Source organism: Mesoplodon densirostris, chromosome 19 (assembly GCF_025265405.1).
Source record: "Mesoplodon densirostris isolate mMesDen1 chromosome 19, mMesDen1 primary haplotype, whole genome shotgun sequence".
Classification (NCBI taxonomy): Eukaryota; Metazoa; Chordata; class Mammalia; order Artiodactyla; family Ziphiidae; genus Mesoplodon; species Mesoplodon densirostris.
In genome coordinates this window covers 12,553,474-12,577,413 of record NC_082679.1, presented here as the reverse complement: position 1 = coordinate 12,577,413, position 23,940 = coordinate 12,553,474, and the positions used below count along the sequence as shown (strand labels likewise).

At 52.0% G+C, this 23,940-nt stretch overlaps 1 protein-coding gene and 1 pseudogene across 1 annotated transcript; both read right to left on the bottom strand.

The window, feature by feature from the left end:
- Positions 1-2,242: 2,242 nt before the first annotated feature.
- Positions 2,243-8,047, bottom strand: LOC132479573 (cytochrome P450 2F5-like; annotated as a pseudogene).
- Positions 8,048-16,573: 8,526 nt separating this feature from the next.
- LOC132479572 (cytochrome P450 2A13-like) lies at positions 16,574-23,616 on the bottom strand. Its single transcript, XM_060083117.1, is given in 10 exon segments — positions 16,574-16,755; positions 17,278-17,419; positions 17,968-18,155; positions 18,588-18,711; positions 20,132-20,305; positions 21,522-21,682; positions 21,931-22,023; positions 22,026-22,081; positions 22,987-23,147; positions 23,437-23,616. Coding segments are annotated over 10 exon segments (1,461 nt in total).
- Positions 23,617-23,940: the final 324 nt, after the last annotated feature.

Sequence of the window (23,940 nt, the reverse complement as noted above, 5' to 3'; positions counted from 1 at the left end):
ACATTTAGGTTGCTTCCATGACCTGGCTATTGTAAACAGTGCTGCAGTGAACATTGGGGTGCTTATGGTTAAAATATTATACTTCCCTCTTTTTTTTTTTTTTTTTTTTTGCGGTACGCGGGCCTCTCACTGTTGTGGCCTCTCCCGTTGCGGAGCACAGGCTCCAGACGCGCAGGCTCAGCGGCCATGGCTCACGGGCCCAGCCGCTCCACAGCATGTGGGATCTTCCCGGAGCAGGGCACGAACCCGCGTCCCCTGCATCGGCAGGCGGACTCTCAACCACTGCGCCACCAGGGAAGCCCTATACTTCCCTTTTAATTCATTTGGTTCTACATTACAAATCTAATCTAAAGTTTGTCATTTACTCTTAGACAATATAAATTCTTGTCTCTGTTTCTCTCTGTTGCTCTATAATTCAGACTCTGTTTCTCTCGATCTCTATCTTTGGTTGAATCCTTGTGACTGTCTCCCTTCCTGCCTGTCTCTGTTTCTTCTCTTGAGGCTTCTCTCTGGTTCTCTTTTTGTCCTTTCAGATCTCTGTCTCTCTTCAGCTCTGTGCCTCTCTTAATTTCCATCTTGACTTTAGCATCTCCTTGTCTTCCTTCTCTTTGGGCATCTCTATCTCTCCCCTTTTCTCAGTTCCTCTCTTTCTCCTCCTCTGTCTCTCTGTCTCTCTCATTCCCAGTCTTTGGTTTTCAGGATCTCTCTCTATGTATCTCTCTATCTCTGTCTCTTTCTCTTCGTCATGTGTTTCTCTTTTGCATCTCTCCATCTTTCTTTCTCAGGACCTCTGAATCTCTCCTTTCCCCCCTCCACCTCTGCGTCCCTGCCTGGGCCCTGGGGCAGACTCTGTGCTTGGCCTGTGGTGGGAACAGTGTGGGGATTAGGGAGCCACCACCCCATGTGGGGGCCACCTATAAGCCTCCCTCCAGCCAGGCCCATACTCAACAGAGCATGTCCCAGCTTCTGGGTGACCTTGGGGAGACTCCACTCAGGCTAGGGCCTTCCAGGTCACCTCTGCCCATGGCTGGCGGGGCCAGCCTCATTCGGTCTGACTCCAGCTCAGTGAAACTTGAGATGCCTGCTCCTTGAGAAAAGCTACTGTCAGCAGATGTCAGCTTGTCAAGTCCAGTCCCAAGCTGGGAGGCCCCATGCCTGGGGACCGCTATCCCCACCCCAGAGGGAGGAATTGCAAGACGAAGAAACAGTCCAATGAGAGGGATGAGAAATGGGGGAAAGTTTCAGTCTTCCAGTGCCTCACTTCCCCATTCACTGCCCTTCTGCTCTTTCTCTGGTCATTTTTGTTTCTTTCTTTGTCTCTGTCTTCTATTCTCTTTGCCTCCCTAGATCTCAGTCTCCATATCTCTCTGCTTTCCTCTGTATCTCTGACTCATAAGATTTGAAGAGCAGTGTTGGAGCCAGATGATCTGCGTTCCAAACCCAGCTCTGCCCGTTTCTGGCTGTGTAATCTTGGGCAAGTCACTTCACCTCTCTGAGCAACCTCAGTTTGCTCATCTGTAAAAATGTATAATAAAATTGCTTTGTCTCATAGGGATATTTAAATGAGGCATTTGGACCAGTGTGTGAATAGGAAGCACTAGATAAGTGTTAGTAATTGTGATTTCTCAATCTCTGGGTCTGTTTATTTCTCCGGGTCTCTCACTTTCTCCCTGCTTACATCTCCATCTTTGTACAGTGCCCTGCATCTCTTGCAGACCTTTTCCATATCTCTCTAGGCTGCTGTCTTTTTCTCGGCCTTGGCTTCTCTGCCTCCGTCTTCATTCGAGCCCTCACAGCCTTTACCTTCCAGCCTGTCTCCAGGAAACAATTTCTCCCAGTTTTTAACCGCCCTAAGGGTGAGGGTTGAACTCATCATAGCCAGGTGTCTCCCCTCTCTGCAGCCAGACCTTCCTTCTCCCCATCCTAGAGGACTATCCTCCTCCCTTTAATTCAGCCAAGGCAGGTTCGAATCTATTATAAAGATAATTTATTATAAATTGATACAAAATCCCCCAAAGTGTGCGCAATGGAACGAGTTCTGTGGATAAAACAAGGCATGTGCTTCCCCTTCCCCTTGGCTTTCTCTGCCTCTGGGGGCGCAGAAGGTAAAGACACGAGCGATGGGGGATGGGCATGTGGCAGGCACAAGGTGAGGGGAAGCGAGTGTGACAGCGAGAGGGATGGGGCGCAGGGGAACGGGCGGTCCTCAACGCTCACTGGCGAACCTGGAAGGGATGCGGTGTCAGCGCGAGCGCGGGCACAGCTGGAAAGGCCGCGGCAAATTGCAGAGGCCGGAGCTGAGCGGGGTCAGGTCGATGTCCTCGGGCGCCCCCAGCGGTCCCAGCGAGAAGCTCTGCAGGATGGCGGTGAGGAAGAGGAAGAGCTCCCCGCGCCGCAGCGACTCGCCCAGGCACAGCCGGCCTCCCACAGGGAGAAAGGGTGGGCAGGAGCAATGAGACAAGATGGGGTGAGGGGCCTCCTCAACTTTCAAAGGAAAACATGAGAATAATGGCTGGGTACTCACGGACCCATCCATCTAAAGGTCTGGAAAAAACAGTTTAAGTAAATCGTGGATCTGCTGCAAGTGCAACATGGCAGGGGTTCGAATCCCAACTCTGACAGTACTAGTTTCGTGATCTTGGGCAGGTTTCTGGGTAGGTACCTGAAATGGGGAGGGTAATAGTACCTCATTTTGTTATTGTGAACATATATAATGCTCTAAGCACTATACTGCTATTAATTTAATCCTCTTAATAACTCCAAGAGGTGGACCTTTTTATGATCTTCATTTTATAGATGTAAAAACCGAGGCACAGGGACGTCCCTCGTGGTCCAGTGGCTAAGACACCGCACTCCCAATGCAGGGGGCCCCGGTTTGATCTCTGGTCAGGGAACTAGATCCCACATGCCGCAGCTAAAGAGTTCGCATGATGCAACTAAAGATCCCATCAACTAAAGATCCTGCATGCTGCAGCTAAGACCTGGTGCAGCCAAATATATAAATAAATAAATATTAAACAAACAAACAAAACCGAGGCACAGAGAGGTGAAGGAACATATCCAAGGCCACACAGCTAGAAGATGACAAAGCTGGGGTCTGGCAGCAAAGCCCAGCTCTTAGCCACCACTCTCAGAGTTAGCACCTGGTGCACAGTAGGTAATATGGTAAGTTACCTATTATTATTCACCCCACGCCCTTTTCTAATACTGAGTTAAACAGGAAAGATTTTTTTTCAGCCGGGTAAAGACCAAAGCCAAGAAAAACCAGGACCACTTCAACTGCACCACCCAGTGGAGAGACTGACAGTGACCAAGTCCAAGTTAAATTACAATATTATCCTGACTCCCTGCCTCCCTCCGCGGGGATTTCCGTTGCTATCGGCCTACAGGAGCAGAGTTGGGAAGGAGAAGGAATGTCTTTGCATATCCAAAGCTGAGGATGGGATGGGACGAAGAAGTGAGAGGGTTTGGGGAGTGGAATTAGGCCTGGGGAATGCAGGTGAAATACTGGGCCAGAAAGACTGGATCTTGCCCGTGACCATACTCACCGGCTGAGAAAGGCATGAAGGCAGGGCTCTTCTTGAAGGACTGATTGGCATCCAGAAAATGCTCAGGGTTGAATTCGCAGGGCGTCAGAAATTGGCTGGGGTCGTAGTAGACTGTATTAAGGAGGGTGATGATATCCGTGCCCCGTGTGGGTGGAGAGGCAGAATCAGTGGTGTTAGAAGGGCTGGGAGGTTCCCAAACTAGGATTTCCACTGTACGGAGCTGGGAGTCCTGGGGACATGATAAGGGGTGGTGGAGCGTAGGACTCCACAGGGGTCCAGGAAGTCTAGGGTGTGGGAGTCTAGGGTTCTCAGGGATGGGTGCTGGAAATGGTTTTGTTGGGGTCTGAGGCAGGGATGCGGGATACCCTCCTTGTAGGAACAGATTTGGGGTTCCTGGGGCGGGAGTGCGGTCTCTGAGAACAGTATTTAGGTACAGGGGCTCCGCAGGATGAAGTCCCAGACCTTGGGGATTTCAGAGAGGGGTCTTAGGAAAGGAACCTGTCATAGGGAAGAGGTCCGGGGTTCAGGACGTGGTCTAGTCCACTATGGTGTGGCATAGGGCTGAGTTTCTGGATTTAAGGGCCTCAGATGTCTGTTGCTAGGGCTTGGGTTGCCAGTTGCTAAGGTCCGGGGTGCTGATTGCTAAGGCCTGGGATATTCCTTGCTAGAGCCGCAGATGCCTGTTGCAAGAGCCTGGGATGCCTCTTCTTAAGGTTTCAGCTGTCGTTTGCCAGGTGTCCAGCGCACCTTGCAGGAAGGGTAGCAGGAAGCCTTGAAAAGTCGTGTCCCGAGTGACGCGGTGTGGAAAGCTCATGGGATGACGTCTGCGAAGCGCTGCACCTCGTGGTCACCGCATCTGTGTAAGGCATGGCCGCTCGGTCCTCCAGCACAGGCAGCCACGCGCGTCCCAACACGCGGTCGATCTCCTCCTGTATGCGGGCTGGAGTGGAGGGGGGAGCGTTGTTGAGGGTATCAGCAGGCTTGACTGTGCTGAGAAGAGGTGTGTGCCTGCGTGTGGAAGGGGTCCAGTCAATGCTTTCCAGTCGGGGGGCGGGGGGCGCTTTAGGGGTGCATGTGAAGGTTAGCCGGAGCTTCGGAGGGAGGCATTGAGTTCAGAGATGTAGGTGAGGGCGTAAGTTTCTTTCGTGCCAGGGCTCCTAGGGGCGGGGTTGTGCGGAGGGGGTTCGGGGCTGCTTGGGGTCCAGGCCCCTGATGGGATGCCGGCGGGACTTCGAGGACCAGGGCTGCAGGAGGATGGGGTGGGGTGTGCGGGAGAGCTGAGAAATCGGGGGTGAAGCAGGCGGCAAAGACCCAGTCGGTCTCCGCACAGCGTCCTGGAGGCCAAGGTTCCGCGAAAGACCCAGAGGTGGGGTTTGGGGAGGCGGGGTCGCAGACTGTGCGGTGCGGGCCGTTCAGACTGTGTGGGAGGAGTTGGGTTCCTGGGGAGACCCGGTGGCTGAGGCTCTGGGGCCGGGCTCTGGGCGGCCCGCGCGGGTTGTGTGGGCAGGGTCAGAGGTGGGCGGAAAAGCAAGATCGTGCGGGCGGGGTCTGCGTCCCGGCAGACCCGGCAGGCTGTGTGGACCGCGGGGACCACGTGGGCGGGGTCAGCCTCCGGTGGGCTTGCGGTTTTGGCTGTGCGACCCAGGCGCGAGCTGGAGGCTCTCACTCCAGACACACTGGGCTGGAGCTCATTGTGGGCGGGGCTTCGAGACGGGAGGGGCGGGTGTGCACTACCGCGCCGTGTGGGCGGGTCTCCCCACCAGGCTCCCGGCGCTCGCACCTTGCACTTTTGGATACTTCATGAGCGCGAGGAAAGCGTGGCGCAGCGTGGTACCCAGGGTCTCGGAGCCTCCAAAGAGCAGATTGTTGTGTGGTCATCAGCAGAGTATCCATGTGGCAGTGGCTCAGCGGGTCCTGCTTCCCCTGCGGGGGAGAAGAGGTGGGGATGTGAGCCAAGGCCGGGGGGAGATCCTGCGGGCTCGGATCCTGTGCGACCCGTTCCCCACAGACCTACACAACTGCTACTGGGTGCCACTTCAGTCCCTCCTCTCTTTAACTTTCTTTCCTTGGGGGAGCTGGGGAGCGCGGAAGGGCAGGGTAGGGAGAATCTCAGCCGCGGGGCCCACAATAACAAATCCTTAAGGATTTCTTAAAGAGCTGTTAATTGGCGGAGGCCCCGAGTGGCCCCAGCAGAGCCAGGTGTTCCAGCTTCACTTCCCGGATGTGGGGAGATTAAACCCAAACGCGCTCAACTCGGGATCCTTGTTGGTTTGAGACAGGATAGTAGGTCAGACCAGAGGTGAGACCTCCAGGCAGGGCTTACCTGTGCCATCTTGGTAAGGAAGCAATCAATGAAGTCCCGGGGAGAGTTTGGGTCGAGGGAGGCCTGGTGGTCACAGACGCTCCGGGCGATGAGGCCCTTCATGCGTCCGAAGTTCTGGAAAAGGTGTTGGTGCAGCCCCGGGCACCCAATCCAGGAGGCTCGGAAAGATATCGTACCGCTGAGGATGGAGCAGAGATGCGCGCGCATGTGTGTGTGTGTGTGTGTGTGTGTGTGTGTAGCGTGGGGCGGGGGCTCTGTGTAGGTGGAGTGGGCAGGGCCGCATACCTCGGGGGCGGGGTCAGACAGAAAGGGGCGGGGCCGGGCAGGGCCAATCGCAATTCCTTCCCTGCCCACTGCTTCCGCTATATCCCTGGAAGGGCTGGACCCCCAACCCTCTCGCCCGAGGAACTAGGCCTCCAGACCTCTCCCCAGGGGCTGCTCATGATTTGGAACTTGTCATTGATGGGGTGGATAAGGGTGAGCAGACGCTTATCGTCGTAGTCGAAACGGGTGCCGAAGATCACGGAGCAGATAATGTTGGATACCGAGCGGCTCAGCACAAACTTGGGGTCGAAGGGCTCGCCTGAGGGTGAGGGGCTAACGGGTCGGGGGCGCGGCTCAGGAGACGCAGTGTGCAACACACCAGACCCCAGGCGGTAACACCACTAGCAGCACAGAACACGCGCTCCTGGCCACCTAACATGCAGCATAACAACACCCCAAAAGTACCTGGCAACACAACAGACAGCACAGAATCCACACCACCCTGCAGCACATCGACAGCAACACCAGACTGCCCTACAGGATATCCTTGGCAACACAGCTCACAGCATACACAATACAACATACACACAATATACAACACAATATTACACACAGTGTCTGACAATACTATAACCTCACTTGGCAATGACACACAGCAACACAACCTAACACCCAATGATCTGACGACCCAACAGATCACAGAAAACAACACATTCCTGCATTAGCCATTACATGATAGCACGGCCCAGCAAACTGAATCTGGAGTTAAATAGACATAGTTTGGATCTTGGCTTGGACTCTTAGTCTGGGCATGACCTAGGCGAACCGACTTCCATTCTCTGAGCCTCAGTTTTCTCATCTGTAAAATGGGCTTGATGATAGTCTTCTCCTCGTGGGACTGTTATAAGGAGTCAGTGAGTGTGTGGCTGGGAAGTGCTTAGCTAAGGACCTGACCCATCATGAGCCAAACCAGGGTGGTGTGGTAGGATGAGTAATGGCCCCCTTTCCAAAGATGTCCATGTCCCAATTTCCAAGAACCTGTGCCTATGTGATTCAGTTAAGGATCTTGGGATGGGAGATTATTCTGGATTATCTGGGTGGGCCTAATGTTATCACAAGGGTCCTTATAAGAGGGAGGCAGAGGGTCTGAGTAGAAAAGGTGATGTGGACTTCCGTGGTGGCACAGTGGTTAAGAATCCGCCTGCCAATGCAGGGGACATGGGTTCGAGCCCTGGTCCGGGAAGATCCCACATGCCGTGGAGCAATTAAACCCGTGCGCCACAACAACTGAGCCTGCGCTCTAGAGCCCGCGAGCCACAACTACTGAAGCCCGCGTGTGCCTAGAGCCCGTGCTCCGCAACAGGAGAGGCCACCGCAATGAGAGGCCCGCACACCACAACGTAGAGTAGCCCCTGCTCACTGCAACTAGAGAAAGCCTGCGTGCAGCAACGAAGACCCAACGCAGCCAAAAATAAATAAAATAAATTTATATTTTAAAAAAAAGAAAAGAAAAAGACAGGGTAGTCGCCGCAGCCATAAACACCGCCTGCTGGTCTACAAGAGCCTCCTTCACAGCTTGGTACCTGCTGAGGACCACCACCCACCACCAGGTACACTGTGTACACTGAGCCGAAATCCTTGTTCAGCTGAGGGTAAGAAGACAGAGGTCACAGGGGGGTCTGGGCCATGAGACCCCCTCCCTGCCTTGTCCCTCCCCTTCACCCAAGCCTAGGCCTTTGACCTTGGTGAGGGAGGTCAACATGTTTTGGGAGCGAAGCTGCAACATGTTTCCCAGGAGTGGGAGGGGTCTGGGGCCTGGGGGCAGCTGGTCTTTGCCCCTTGAGCCGATGGTCAGGAACAGACAGACGAGAGCCAGGAGCAGAAGCAAGATGGCTGTGCTTATGCTGTCCATGGTGAAGGCCCCTGCAGTCACCTGGGCAGGGGGTGGGGGTTTGGGGGAGGGGGGTGGGCAGGTAAAATGGGGCGAAGGCAGCTCTGGGGAGGGAATGGGATTCCTTCACTCCTCAGCTCCTTCTGGAACTTGCCTTCCCCAGACCCTGGAAATGGGTGCAGATGGAGAGAAGAAAGGAAGTAGACAGAGGCAGAGACAGGGAAAGGCCAGGGGAGAGAAGGAGGGAGAGGGGAAGAGAGAGAGAGAGAAAAAGGGCATGAGGTAGTCAAAATACAGAGAGACAGACAGAAATCGAGGCGAATGGAGAGGGACAGAAGAGAGATAGAGACAGACACTAAGAGAGCCAGAGAGGTACAATTGGAGATGATGAGACAGAAATGAGAGTGAGATATCCAAATATCTATGAATGTCTACCTATCATCTATCTATCTTTTTTTTTTTTTTTTTTTTTTTTTTGTGGTACGCGGGCCTCTCACTGCTGTGGCCTCTCCCGTTGCGGAGCACAGGCTCCGGACGCGCAGGCCCAGCGGCCATGGCTCACGGGCCCAGCCGCTCCGCAGCATGTGGGATCCTCCCAGACCGGGGCACGAACTCATGTCCCCTGCATCAGCAGGTGGATTCTCAACCACTGCGCCACCAGGGAAGCCCTATCTATCATTTAAAAAAAATTTATTTATTTATTTATTTATGGCTGTGTTGGGTCTTCGTTGCTGCGCGCGGGCTTTTCTCTAGTTGCAGCGAGCGGGGGCTACTCTTCGTTGCGGTGCGCGGGCTTCTCATTGCGTTGGCCTTTCTTGTTGCGGAGCACAGGCTCTAGGCACACAGGCTTCAGCAGTTGTGGCACGTGGTCTCAGTAGTTGTGGCTCGTGGGCTCTAGAGCACAGGCTCAGTAGTTGTGGTGGGCTTAGCTGCTCCGCGACATGTGGGATCTTCCTGGACCAGGGCTCGAACCCATGTCCCCTGCATTGGCAGGCAGATTCCCAACCCTTGCACCACCAGGGAAGTCCCCTATCTATCATTTTTCATCTAATATCTTTCATGAGACTGACTCTCACACAGATGTAGTGATAAAGAGAGATAGAGACACACAGGACAGAGACAGACAAATCAAGACACAGAAATAGCCAGACAGAGAAAATCACAGAGAGGCAGACAGAGAGAGACTAGAGAAAGGAGATAGAACTAGAGAGACACAGAACTAGAGAAAGAGAAGAGAGAGATGGAGAGACAGAGATATATACTTACTGAGAGACATAGAGATGGACACTGAATGATAGACGGGAAGAGGTTGAGAGACAGACGGAGAGAGGAAGAGGCAGGGCCAAACCCAGAGGCTGATGGAGAAGAGAGAGACAGAGACAGAGAAGAGAGATACACAGAGAAGAGAGACATGGAGGGGGAGAGACAGAAAAGAGATACACAGAGACAGAGAGACATGGAGGGGGAGAGAGAGACAGAGAGAGACAGACAGGGAATGTTAGACAGAGACACTCAGAGACAGAGACCAAGACAGACTTGAGACAGAGGGAAGGCAGAAGCAGAAACAGACAGAAAGGTGTCCTGAACCCAGGGGTCACATTCCAGAGAGAGATGCCACTGGCTGGGTAAAGCATTAGTACAGAGTGTCCAGTGCCCAGTCCTGGCTCGGAGCTCCGATACACTTTGATAAGTGAAAGAACAGAGTCCCAGAGAGAGCCCCCGAGAGACAGACCCAGAGACCCTGAGCGCCCACAGAGGAGATGACAAGGGAGACCCCAGCCAATCTCAGAGACAGGGAGATGGAGCCATTGACCCCTCTCTTAAGAGCTACCCCCTCCTCTGTGATCTGCCCTTTACCTGTTGAGCTGTTGGGACAGCTGAGGTGTGTTCTGGAGGGTCTGGTCCGACTGGCAGTGTCTGCTCCAGATGTGTGCTCAGGAGCTCTGAATGTGTCTGGGGGTAGGGGCTGCTCTTAAATCATCTCTGTCCACACCACCTTGCCCCCCTTTTTCCTAGTTCTCCCAGTGACTTTTAATCCCTCCCATCTTCCTGCATTATTTGCATGGGTCCGGGGCTCACAGCCAGCTGCAATGATGCCCTGAGTGGGTTCCTTGGGAACCCCACCTCCCCCTCCTATAGGCTCACCTCAGCACTTCTCACTGTGGCCAGTGGTGTTCATTTGCCCTGGATTGGGGTGAAGTCTTCTCCATTTTTTGCCACTGGAGACCCTGGATCTGGTTCTGGGTCAGGTTTGGGGTTACAGAGCTCTGGCAAAATGAAGGGGCAAGGATGGGGGCAGGATCTCCGTCCTGGGCAGAAGTTTTCTCATTCTCTGGGGGCCCAATTTCAGAACTCTTCTGACCCTTTTCTGTCTCTTGCAGTTTGTCTCTGAAATTCTGTATGCGTTTCTCTTTGCTTCTGCTTCTGAAACTTTTTGTCTCTTTTTATGTCTCTGTCTCTCTCATTCTCTCTCCCTTTGTGTCTCTGGGTCTCTATCTTTCACCCTCTATTCCATCTCTAATTCTCTTTGTGCCCTTTCTCTTTCTCTCTGCTTCTTTCTCCCTGTAATCTTTCTCAGTCACCATCTTCTCCTGATTGTCTGGGTGTCTCCCTGTCTCTTTTTCTTTCTGTCTCTCACACCTCCAAGAGCTGGACTGCAGTGGACAGGACTGACACCAGGCTCAGGTTGAAGGAGGATTTGGGAGAAGGGCGGGGCAGGCAGAAGCCTCAGGAGAAAGGACCTCAGACGTGAATGGTATCCCTGCTACTGCCCACGTACACCTCTGATCTCTGGTGGCCTTGGCCTTGCAGCAGCTTGCAGCAGGGTTTCAGTTCCCGGCCAGTGATTGTGGTTGGGTCGTGGTGGTGAGAGCACCGAATCCTAGCCATAGACCACTGGTCAGTGACAAGGCCCCTGGCCCTTCGGCTTTGCAGAAAAGCATTCCCACAAAGACGGAAAGTAGTGAAACAAGTAAAGTATTTATTAGGAGAAAAAAGTACAGTACGTGTGGATAGACACATGGGCAGACTCAGAGAGAGAGTCACGCCCTTGTGGCAGTTTAAATGACTTATTTCTTCCAGGTTTCCTTTGGCCAATCATTTTGATTTGCCTGGCTCAGAGTCCATATTGTTTATCTCAGGACACTGCCATGTGTGCGTGTGCATCTCTTAGCCAAGCTGGATTCTACCGAAGAGGTCTGTGGGTAGTTAGCATCACTTTATGGGATGGCACCCCCTCCTTTTTTGACCTCGAAGGAGCTTTTCTGTGCATGTGTAGTCGGGGAGGTCTCCTGACTTAGAGAATGAGAAATAAGTGGTCTCTTATCTTCTATCTGGGTAGGGCCCAGCCTCCTCCCTCGATTGTCCTGCTATGCTTGTCTTGGAGTATTGGTCCACAGGGAACAAATCTCCAATTGCTTTACCCTGGGGTGGGGGGGGCATTTACCTCCTGCCTCACCTCCACCTCCGAGGCTCTCTTAAGCTCCCCACCAGCTCTGTCTGCTCTTGGCTCCCGCCCCAGAAACTGGCCACAGTTACTCAACTCCTTGCTAGGTCAGAAGGGCAGATTGCAAAATCCTGGAGTTGGGCTAGGACTCCAGTTCCTGGAGCTTAGGCTGGGGGAGAGAGCCCCAGAGGTCAAGGGTCTGGGAGGCCAGGTGGAGATGTTGGTGACCCCCCAGGTCCATTGGTGGACACGATGGTAGTTTTCCCATGGGGGCGGGGGAGGAAGTGCTTGGAGGTTCTGGGGGATTTGACACCCCAGGCCCAGGCATATGTTGGGATGGAGGTGGGGCCCATGCTATTATTTAAGCCCCAGAAAGGCAGGTTAGGGCAGGTCCTGGAAGAGGGGTGAAGGCTTGATTACAGGATTATGTATTTCTGGTTTCCCTTGACATCTACCCCTACTTCTGGGGGAAGGGAGCAGTACTGGATCTACCTGAACCCCATAAGTGACATTTCCCTGACCCTAGAACTGGGTTGGGAGGGGCCTGATGGGACTGCCTTACTGGGGAACTTGGGATTCATGAGAAGGGGAGTTTTAAGGGGCTTTGAGTTCTTCTGGTGGTGTGACTTACTCTCCTGCTACCGAGGGAACCTGGGGTAGGGAGGGATGTATTGTGAGTTTCCTTAACCTTGGCACTATTGACATTTGGGCTAAATCATTCTTTTTGGGTGGGGGGACTGTCTTATGAGTGGTAGGATGTTTAGCAGTATCTCTGGTGTCTACCCACTAGATGTCAGTAGCAGACCTCCGCCCAGCTGTAAAAAATAAAAAATGACTCCAGTCATTATTTAATGTCCACTTGGGGGCAAAGTCCAACCCAGTTGGGAAACGCTGGTGGAGAAACTGAAACACACCAAGGGCAGCTGAACCTTCCTCATCTCTAATTAGCCTCTCCTTGAGCCCCAACTGTTACACTTTTCCCTGCTCCCTCAAACCTTCATGACCCTTTCCTTCCACATCACTCTGCTGGTGGTCCCATTTCTTATCCCATAGAGAAAATGGCAATCAGAAGAGAATTAGCTCTTTCTCCACCACTGTGCTCACTCACCTACCAGAATCTGAGCCACATATGCGCCTTCCGGCTTGCGGGATCTTAGTTCCCCGACCAAGGATCAAACCCATGGCCCCTGCAATGGAAGCACAGAGTCCTAACCACTGGACTGCCAGGGAATTCCCATAAATGTTTTTATATTTTCCCTGTTCCAGCCCTGGAATCAACCACTTCTCTAAAGAGTCCTGATTCCTTTTATTGGAAGATGGTATTTAGAAACCGAGATCTGGGTATTAGCTGGGCTTATTGCTAGTGGGATATCCTTGCTTATTGGCCCTCTCAGTGGACAAAACTTGGAGAGCTCTCTCTCTTTCTCTCTCAAAAACAATTCATATTGATATCTCTGCTTTCGATCTAACACACAGGGTCCATTCTAGCTTTCCCTATTTGAAAATTCTTTTTTTTAAATAATAAATAAATAAATAAATTATTTTTTGGCTGTGTTGGGTCTTCATTGCTGTGTGAGGGATTTCTCTAGTTGCAGCGAGCTGGGGCTACTCTTCGTTGCGGTGCGCGGGCTTCTCATTGCGGTGGCTTCTCTTGTTGCGGAGCACAGGCTCTAGGCATGCAGGCTTCAGTAGTTGTGACACACGGGCTTAGTTGCTCTGCGGCATGTGGGATCTTCCCGGACCAGGGCTCGAACCCGTGTCCCCTGCATTGGCAGGCAGATTCTTAACCACTGCGCCACCAGGGAAGCCCTAGGCAGATTCTTTAACCTTCCTCTGAGTCCGTGTGCTCATTTGTAACAAGGATCATCATAGACTCACCTCGCAGACACTTTATTTGGTTGAATGAGTGCATGCATAAGTGGCGTTATGGATTGAACTGTCGAGAAGGTACTCTAAAGTCGGAACTCCCAGTACCTCAGAATGTGATCTTATTTGGAAAAAGAATCATTGAAGATATAATTAGTTAAGATGAAGTCATCCTGGAGTATGACTGGTATGCTTATAAAAAGATGGCCAGTAAAAAAGAACAAAATAGTGTCATTTGAAGCAACATGGATGGACCTAGAGATGATCATACTAAGTGAACTAAGTCAGACAGAGAAAGACAAATATCATATGATATCGCTTATATGTGGAATCTAAAAAAAATGGTACAAATGAACTTATTTACAAAACAGAAATAGAGTCACAGATGTAGAAAAGAAACTTATGGTTACCAGGGGGAAAAGGGGAGAGCAATAAATTGGGAGATTGGGATTGACATATACACACTACTATATGTAAAGTAGATAAATAATTAGGACCTACTGTATAGCACAGGGAACTCTACTCAATACTCTGTATTGGCCTGTATGGGGAAAGAATCTAAAAAAGAGTGGATATATGTATATGCATAACTGATTCACTTTTTCCTACACCTGAAACTAACACAACATTGTAAATCAACTATACTCCAATAAAATTAAAAAAAAAAAAAGATGGCCATGTGAAGAGAGGCAAACACAGGGACGACACCATGTGATGACAAAGGCAGAGTTTGGAATTACACAGCTGCAAGCCAAGCAACTCCAAAGACCAAGAGCTGCAAACCACCAGAAGCTAAGAAGAGGCAAGGAAGGATTCCCCTACAGGTTTCAGAGGGAGCATGGCCCCGCTAACACCTTGATTTGGGATCTAGCTTGCAGAACTCTGAGACAATACATTTCTGTTGGTGTAAGCCACCCAGCTTGTGATACTTTGGTCTGGCAGTTCTAGGAAACTCATACAAGGGGCTCAGCACAGTGCCTGGCACATAGCAGGCACTCCACACATGCTACTTGTGCCTGTCATTATGCCAAGAGCAGGATTCTTGTTTTGGTAGAAGAGAGCAGTGAAAAACAAGCTACCCAGAAACATCGCCACTGTCATCCTCCCGTTCCTGCAGCCACTGAGTTTTAAAGCTCAACACCAGGCTATGTTTCAATCTTCAAATAATTCCTGTGAGGAAGGAGACCGATGAGAGACTCAGGAAGGCCCAAAGAGTTAGCAGCAAAGCCTGGACCAGAATCCAGGGCTCCTGTTAACATCTCCACCCCAGCACTGTCTCTTTGCTGGGCTGGGTCACTGGCTCTTCCAGAGCAACAAAGCTGAGACTGCCCTATCTGGACAGGTGAGATCGAGGCATCGGTGGCTAGAATGTGACTTCTCTTGGCACCTTTGGTAATGCCTTGATGGACTCCTGCTTTTCCCTTTTCAGGTGTAAGTTTGAGGACTCTGGAGATTAATACTTGTTCCCTCTTCCCTCTCGTCTCCCTTCTTGCTGGGCAAAGACTTACTAGCCACTCTATCTTCCTCTGGAGATATGCCTCAATGGCAGAACCCAGCTAGTTCCAGCCCCTCCTTTCCTCTCTTGACTCTTTCTCGGAAGGAACGTTCAGCTTGGAGATCTGACGTTTGCCACCAGAGGGGCTGGGAATGCAGTTCCCAAGGATGTGGGCAAAGGAAACTCTGATGCTAAAATTCTAAGCATCAAGAGTTCCAAGCATCAGTAATTCAAATGTTCTGAGTCTAAGGTTCTGGGAATCCGAGATTCCAAGATTATGAATTGTGGACTCTGCAGTTCCAAGATTCAACCGTTTAGTTATGCCACAATTCTAAGATTCCCCCAGGTGAGGTTTCTAGAAACCTCTTAAAGTGACATGCACAGGGATGGATAAAGTTTGATTCTGACTCTGGATTGTTAAATAGTGTGTTTGTAATAATAAAGAGTGTGACCCTGTGGATCCTTATTTCCCTCCAGTGAGTAGGAAGCATCCAATTTGTGGAAACCAAGTTGCCAAACACAGATCATGGAAATTGAGAAACTTGAGAACCATAGCCTGTTATGAAACTTGCAGGGTTCAAAGGACCAGATTTCCTCTCACTTGACCTCAATCACTGGTCCTTCAAGTGTGGCAAGTTTTGTGGATGCGGGGATCTGTGTAGCATTTAGATCTAAGGTTAGATCTAACTCTAGGTCTAACACAAAGATCTAAAGCTGATGTGTATGAATGTTCAGATTGTGCAATGCTGAAGGATGCCACTTCTAAGGGAACATACGCTAACTTATCTGAGAGTAAGCAGGTGATTCAGACTCTCACAGATCCCAGATCCACCAGAGAGAGCCCCACGTTCAGAAACTCATAGGAAATATGACTTCCTGTATACACTCAGGAGAACATGCAATCGTATACTCGAATGCCTGCATGCACACATGCGCACACACACGCACACACACAGACATGGCTGTGCTGCTACCAAACTTCTCCTGGCATTTTCTCTGAAAGTGTTTCTCTCTCCCACCCATTTCATTAAGAAGTCTGACTCCTGTCCCCAGGTCTGACTCTGATCGGACACAGTAGCCTTATCTGGTGGTGGGCACGAAATATGCTCTGGCATCCAAAGTGTGCACGAGTGGGCAAGTGTGTGGGCAAGTGTGTAGTGAAGCCAGGTCAGCTGCCTGTCAGGGCTCTGGAAAAAATCTCCTGGACAGAGCTGTTCAGGTTGTGTAATAGTATGATATGTTGTTGTTTTTTTCACTTGAGGAAGGGGTGCTTTTTAATCTCCCTAAACGACTGTGGGCTAAGTATGGCCATCCCTCTACAGATCTGTGTTCATGTACTTGCTGTGTACTTACTTGTGTTCTGTGGGACCTCAGATAGAGACTTAAACTCTCTGGACCTCATCTTTGTTACCTGTCAAATGGGCATGAATACCGTTCCCCGTGACATAGGTTTGTGAGCATTAAGTGAGGTGAGTATATGACGCTTTTAGCAGAGAGCTGACACAGTGTACTTGCTCAATAAATAATATCTGTTATTGTTACAATTCAAAGTATAGTATAAGGTTTCTTTTCCTCTCAACCCACCTCTAGCAAGGTGAACAGAGTTCGTTTGTTTCTTCCTCTCCTATCCACCTTGCCCTTTCCTTCTCCTGACCCCCGTCCATCATCCCCTCATCCTTAGCCCCGCCCCTCCCTCCCCCATTTGCTCCTCTCACCAGCCCCACCCTGGCACAGCCCTGGCTCACCAGGGCAGGAAGCTCATGGTGTAGTTTTGTGGGATGGTGACAAAGCCCACGTGTTTGGGGGACACGTCGATGTCCTGGGGCGACTGTGGGGACTTGAAGTGGAAGTTCTGCATGATGGTGGTGAGGAAGAGAAAGAGCTCCATTCTAGCCAGGCCTTCTCCGAAACAGTACCGCTTTCCTGAAGGAATAGGGGGGAGGCATGGAGGTGAGGCTTGTTTTCATTGCTACCTTGACCCCACTACCGACCCCCAGCTGTATTCTCCCAGGGAGGATGGGCTGGAATATCGAGGCCCGAGAGACTTACAGAGAAGTTGCTACTCCTCTCTGAGCCTGTTTCCCTAGAACATGGGGTGGGGTGAAGCAAAACAGACTGTAGCAGTTGGAACTTTAGGTGCCCCTTCTCCTCAAATACACACTCAAATACGGCTGCTATGCCATCGCCTTTCTAGGAATCTGAAGAATTTAAGTGACCTTGGACAAATCTCTGACTCACTCTGGGCCATGATATTCCCCATCTCTGAAATGGGTACGATCATCCCTTTTCTTTTGCCTGGGCCCAGGTTCTTGGTAGTATGGGGGTTGCAGCTGGTTGGCTCCAGGGTATATGGTAAGAAGGACTTCCAAGTTGGAGAAAGATAATAGGTTACACCTTAGAGATGAAGGAAGCCCCTGTTGGTGTTGGCTTGGCAGTGTGTCTTACCGATGGAGAAGGGCACAAAAGCATCACTCTTCTTAAACGGCCCCTTCTCATCCAGGAAGTGCTGGGGGTTGAAATCTCGTGGGGTGGAGAAGAACTTGGGGTCTCTCAGCATGGAGCCCAGCATAGGGAACACTTCGGCGCCCTGGCTGGGAGGAGGGAGGGGACTTTGATATGGTGGAGTGGGGGATGGGTGTGCTGAAAGCACCTGGGGGTGGAGGGGGAATTTGTGTGACCTAGGTGAAGGGAAGTGGGAGGCATGGGAGTTGGGGTCCTCTGAGGGAGGAGCTTTGGGGGACATGAGATTCATGGTCCCGAGACAGGAAGTTTGGCAGCCATGGGGTTCATGTGCCCTGAGAAGGGAAGTTTGAGGAACATGGGCTCTGTGTCTCCTGGGGCAGAAGGTTTCACGGACATGCAGTTCATGTCTCCCAAGGCAGGAGGTTGGGGGAACAAGGAGGTTACGTCTCTTGAGACAAGAATTTTGGGGGGACATAGGGTTCATATTACCTGAGGCAAGAGGTCTGGGGAGATATGGGATTCAGGAGTCTCTGAGCGGGAAGGTGGAAGGGACACGGTAGTTGGGAAAGTCTTTGAGGGAGTGGGACAGGGGCTGGGAAGCCTCTAAGGGGAACGGGGTGCGGAGTCACAGGGAGTGGGTTGGAGATCCCTTTAGGCTGGGTGGGGCAGCACCTTGGAGAGGAGGAAGTCTGGAAACTCGGTATCCTTGGTGATTCTGCGGGCCGGGCCCATGGGGATCATGTCTCAGAATCTCTGGGTCTCGTGGATCACCGCCTCTGTGTAGGGCATCTTGGCTCCGTCCTTGAACTTGGGCTGATGGTTCTTGCCAATCACGTGGTCAATCTCCTCATGGGTTTTGGCTTGGGGAGGAGGGGGACGTGTTTAGCTATTGTGAGGACTCAGGGCAGGTACAACATGCATGACATCCACGTGTGACATGGACATAGAACATTCAGGCCATTGGCACTGTTGGTGCAGGGTCTTGCTCACCTGGTCCTGCCAAAATCATAGGGGAGGTGCAAGGGGAGAGTCTTGGGGGATGGTCTGGAGGAGCAGGCAGTGGGCACTTAGTTGGTTCAGTGTGGGAACTATACACCGATCAGTTCAGATATTTTCAATATTTTAACAGCTGGTGAAATTCGGCTGGTGCCTATCAGCGAATATCACCTTGTCCCTGGACAGCAGGGCATGTCTGAGGGTCCAGGGACCTGGGAGAGGTGGGACCATTGCAGCGGGCTTAGAGGAATTTTGAGGGTCTGTGGCCCTCACTTCCTTGCCCCCTCCAGCCTTACCCTCCCCAGCTGGGTGCTTCATGAGCAGCAGGGTCGTGCTGACCGTCTCAGTGCCCGCAGAGAAGAGGTTCAGTGTGGTCAGCACCAGGTTCTTCAAGTAGAACTCCGTGTCAGGGTCCTTCTCCTGCGTGGAGAGAGGGTTTAAGGCTGAGCCCACTCCCCCACGCTCTCAGGGCCCTTCTGGGGGTTTTCCTTTTGGACCTGCCTCTTTTAGATCCAGACCAAAGGTGGGAAGAGAGACTCTATTTCTTAGTCTTTTTTTTTTTTTTTGTGGCCCCACCTTGGGGCATGCAGAACTTCCCCGATCAGGGATCGAACCTGTGTCCCCTGCAGCGGCAGTGCGGAGTCTTAACCACTGCGCCACCAGGGAAGTCCGAGGGACTCTATTTCTGCCAGACTCTCTCCGGGCCTCCAGGCCTTTGCCCAGGCTGCACGCTTTACCCCAAAATGCCCTCCTCACACTCTTTGCCAGCTGACTATTTATTTGTCCTTTAGTTATCAGCTTAGTTGTCATTTTTTGTTTGTTTGTTTGTTTGTTTTGCGGTACGCGGGCCTCTCACTCTTGTGGCCTCTCCCGTTGCGGAGCACAGGCTTCGGACGCGCAGGCTCAGCGGCCATGGCTCACGGGCCCAGCCGCTCCGCGGCATGTGGGATCTTCCCGGACCGGGGCACGAACCCGTGTCCCCTGCATCGGCAGGCGGATTCTCAACCACTGCGCCACCAGGGAAGCCCTAGTTGTCATTTTTTAAATGGTAGTAATATTTAGAAACAGAGGGATAGAGAGAGGTAGTGAGTGAGAAAGAGGGACAGAGAGATGGCATGACAGAATGAGAGCGTTAAAGAGAGACACATTTTCTGAGACACAGATGCAGAATTTTAAGCAACAGCATCATATTCCTTCAGTAAAAGTATTGACACTTACTATGGAGAAATCCCTCCCTGGACCCTTTCACCTTGAACTTCAGACTCCATAAAGTCCCATCTCCTTTCATCATAGAAGAGAGACTGACATCCAGGTGGGGGTGGGGACCCTCCACTGTTGCATAGTTAAAGCCAGGTCACCTGTCCACACAGGTGTATCTGACAGCAGGGAACGAAAGGTGAGTGCATAGTGGTGAAAAGCACCAGCCTTAGAGTCAGAGAAGGGTCTGAGCTAGGGTCCACTGCTTCCTCGCGGTGTGACCTCAGACTGGGCACTTATACTCTCTGGGCCTCAGTTTCCTCATCTGTAAAATCGGGGTCATAATAGAGAGCCTACTCCAAGAGCTGTCATGCATGCTAAATAGGTGGATACTGTAAAGCACTTAAATTAGTGCCTGGCACATGCCAGTGTTGTAGAAATGCTTGCTATTACGATTTGCATGCACAAGTCCTGCCTGTGGACAAGGGCTCAGGAGATGGAACAGTGATGGTTAGTTATAATTGGGATTGTGAGAATTATTAGGATGGGGGATGATTTCAATGGGCCTCTGTTCTCCACCTCCCCCAGCCTGCTTTCCCTCTGCTTGGCTTTGGACCTCTCCTTACTGGCTGCTGGCGTGTACCTCCGGCATGCGGATGAAGGAGTCAATGAGGTTCCATGGGGAGTTGGGATCCAGAGCGCATTGGTTCTGCTCCACCTTCTTGGCTATGAAGTCCTCCAGCCCCTGCAGCTCCTTAAATGCCTGTTGCTGGGGCCCTGGCAGGTGTTTCGTCACTGAGTAGAACATCTCACAGAGCTGAGAGTGGGGAGAGAAGAAGGGAAGGGAAGGACAGCTGTCAGTGCTCAGGACCCAATGGGAGTCGGACCTGCCGCAGGGCAAGGAAGGCACTGGGTTAAAGGCACCTACCCAGATGTTTAGGTATTTCGATGGGGCTGGATGGGAATAGATATCTAAGTCTTCACATGAGTTAAGTGTGAGGGACCCTGTCCAAGAATTAAAGTGAGATGGACTGGGACACATATCCAGGTTTCAGATGTTCAGGTGATGCTGGATTGGAGCATACATCTGGTGTTCATATATTCAGGTGAGGTTGGGTTGGGAGACACCTGTCCAGGTGCTTAGCTATTTAGGTGGGACTTGGAAGGGGGGGTCACCTAAGTGTTTAGGCATTCAGGTGGTCTCAGTTGGAAACAACTGTGTGGATATTTAGGGAATCTGGATTGGGGGCTTCTGTACAGGTGTTAAGGTATTAAAGTGGGGCTGCTGTGCAGGTGTTAAAGCGGGGAGATACCTGTTCAGGTGTTCATATATTCAAATGGACCAATAGGGGGCACTTCTGTAGGTATTTGAGTGAGCTGGGCTGGAAGATACTTATTTGGGTGTTTGGGGAACAATCTGTCCAGGTATTTACATGTTTAGGGGTCTTGGTTTGGGGTACCTGTCTAAATGTTGACTTATTTAAGCAAACTGGGTAGGGGGCACTGTCTAGATATTCTAGTGGGCTGGTTTGGGACACCTGTGTAGATAATAAAGGATTTTGGTGGGCTGAATTTTCTGGCACCAGGTGTTCAGGTAGTCAGGAAGTGGGCTGAGGTGATCTCTTGTCCAGGTGTTAAGAAATTCAGATGGAAAGATAGAATATCTTAAAAGGGAGCATCTGTTAGATATTAAGGTAAGTTGGGGTGAGGAAACCTGTGCTGGTGAGAAGAGAAAGCTGGGTTGAGCACATGTATCTTGCCTGCAGTGTCTATTTTTTTTCATTCTTTTTTTTTTTTTTTTTTTTTTTTGGTGGGGGGAGCATCTTTTGAGATATCCAGGTGTGCTTGGAGACTGAGCATTGGGCACCTGTCCCGGGTTCTGGTGCAACTGTTCAGTTGTCCGAGAGTGGGGGGCTGGTTTTGAGGGGATCCTGTCTGTGGGAGTATGGGAGTTTGGGGCACCTGTCTTGGTGTGGAGGGGCAGTTGGCAGGTTGAGGTAGAGGCATGGCAGAGCCAGGCTGGGACAGGGTACCTGGCCGGTAGACGTAGCTGTGAACTGGAAGCTTCCCAGCATCGTACGCAGCAGTGACAGGAACTCTTTGTCCTCTTAGTCAAAGCGGCCCCCGAAGATGATGGAGCTGATGATACTGGAGACGGTTCGGCTCAGGAAGAAGGTGGGATGGAGGAAGGCGCCTGGGGGATGGGGTGGGGTTAGGGAGAGACAGGGATCTGGGGGAGAGTCAGCTTGGCGGTCTGATGCCAGTCTGCGAATTTGAGGAGGGCACGGAAGTGCTGAGCCAGGCTTCCAGCCTCAGACCCCAGGGCTGGGAGGCCGGACGCCTTCGCCCAACCTGGACCCCTTCCGGGGCCAGGATGCGTGTGTCGGTGCCGGCTGTCTTCCTCCTCCTCCCCCTCGCACGCTCCGGGGTCCCCCCACGCACCGCGCGTGCCCCGGCAGGCCTCGATGAGGAAGTCCGCCTCCCCCTGGATGCGCTCCTCGAGTCCGCGCTTGCCCACGCCCAGGTCCCGCCGTGGGTGATGGAGAAGCGCCGGAGCTGCTCGGCGCGCTCCCAGCTGCCCAACGCCAAGCCTGCAGAGGGAGCTTAGGAGTCGGGGCGGGGCAGGCCCAGACCGGCCGCCTGGCCCGGAGAGCGAGAGAAAGGTGGGCAGAGAGAGAGCGAGTGGGAGATTGAGCGGGGAGGGGAGGGGTGGGGAGGGAGGGAAAGAGGGTGGGAGGAAGCAAGGGAGGGAGAGAGGGGGGTGGGCGGGGGAGAAAGAGAGAGGCGGAGACAGAGAGAGACATGCAACTCAGAGAAAGGCAGAAAGAGATAGAGACCGAGTTGCAAGAACAGAATCAGGAGAGAGGCAGGAAAGATACACCGAGAAAAGATACAGAGACACTCACAGGAAGAGAAAGAGACAGAGGAGGGAAGGAGGGGAAGTGAGATACTTGGAGATCTGGGAGGCGGATATAACAGTTGTGAAGGATTCTAAAACTGAGCTGGAGAAGAGAGAAAAATAAGCAGAGAGAAACAGAGAGGGTCTGGGAGGAGGAGAGACTGTTACCAGGAGATGGAGGCCTGGGGATTTTGAAACAGAAATAATGTGAGATTCTAAGACTAAGAAAGAAGAGAGAGAGGGAAGGAGAGAGAAGCCTGGGGAAGCACAGAAGTTGAAAAGGAGAAAAAGTCAAAAAGGCACATGGAGATAGAGGACCAGGGTTCCAAAGCAGAAGTCCCAAGAGCTCCTAAGAGATACAGAGAAAGAAGAGACATCTAGTGAAAGAGGACAGGGAGATAGGGGAGAGAGAGGCAGGGAGAAATAGAGATGCAGAAATGCTAAGACAAACTAGAGACAGAGGGGGCGGCACCAAGGAACAGGAATGGGGACAGAGAATGCCAGAGGAAGTCAGGAGAAGAAGGCTGGGGACACCGAAGCCATCGAGTCTGCCTGACCACACCCCCCTGCTCCACGCCCGCTCTGAGGTCCCCCTCACCATAGCCTTGAAGAGCCAGTCGAAGTGAGCCTGCTTGCCTCGTCCACTGAATTCCTCAGCCTGGTCCACCAGAGCCTCTGTCACAGTGTTATATCCACACAGCACCACGACCCGCCAGGGCCCCAGGTGGACTGTGAACACAGGGCCATAGTGCTCGCTGATCTGACGGAGGTGAGTGGGAGTGGTTAGAGCAGCCTCTACTCTGAACTGGCCCGGTACCCGTATCTCACATACCGAGATGCATTTCCCTACAGGTTCCGACGGTCAAGGAGCTGGACATCCCCAGATGTGGTCTTTCCTGGCCAGGATCCTGACACTAAATCTTTAAAACTCCCCTTTCCTTTCCTATGGCTCTGGTCCAACATTGTCAATTCCCAGCCACAAAGCCCCAACCAAACTGGGCAGGCCACCACCCCTATCCCATCCCACCCATTTCTCTGCCTTGGGACACCTTCATGAAGGAGTTGTACATCTGCTTGGTGTTCAGCTGCAGGTAGTTCCCGATGAAGGGCAAAGGGGTGGGTCCAGGAGGCAGTTTCCCCTCGAGCTTCCTCTGCCGCCAGACAGACATCAAGACCAGTATAGTCAGACAGGCCAGCAAAGCCACAGGAAGCAGCCCTGAGGCCAGCATGGTGGCACTGGGGGTGACAGTCAGTTGGTGATGTCTGGGATGGTTTGCTTTTATACTACCTGGGAGAGAAGGGCCGACTTTGGTCCTGATTACATAATTGTCTCATTTCACCTCCCAACTATACCCCCCACTATGCTCCCCACCTACCTTGGGACAGAGGGGGACCTCAGATCAGATGAACAGAGAGTGGTCCCCAATATGGAATTTGTGGTTCCCTCGGGGGGGACTACCCTAGGCTGTGGAGGGCAGTTGATAAGTTCCAGAATTGAAGATTTTGGAATATTTGCTTGGGGGAGCCCCTAAGCTTTGGATTTGGGATCTCAG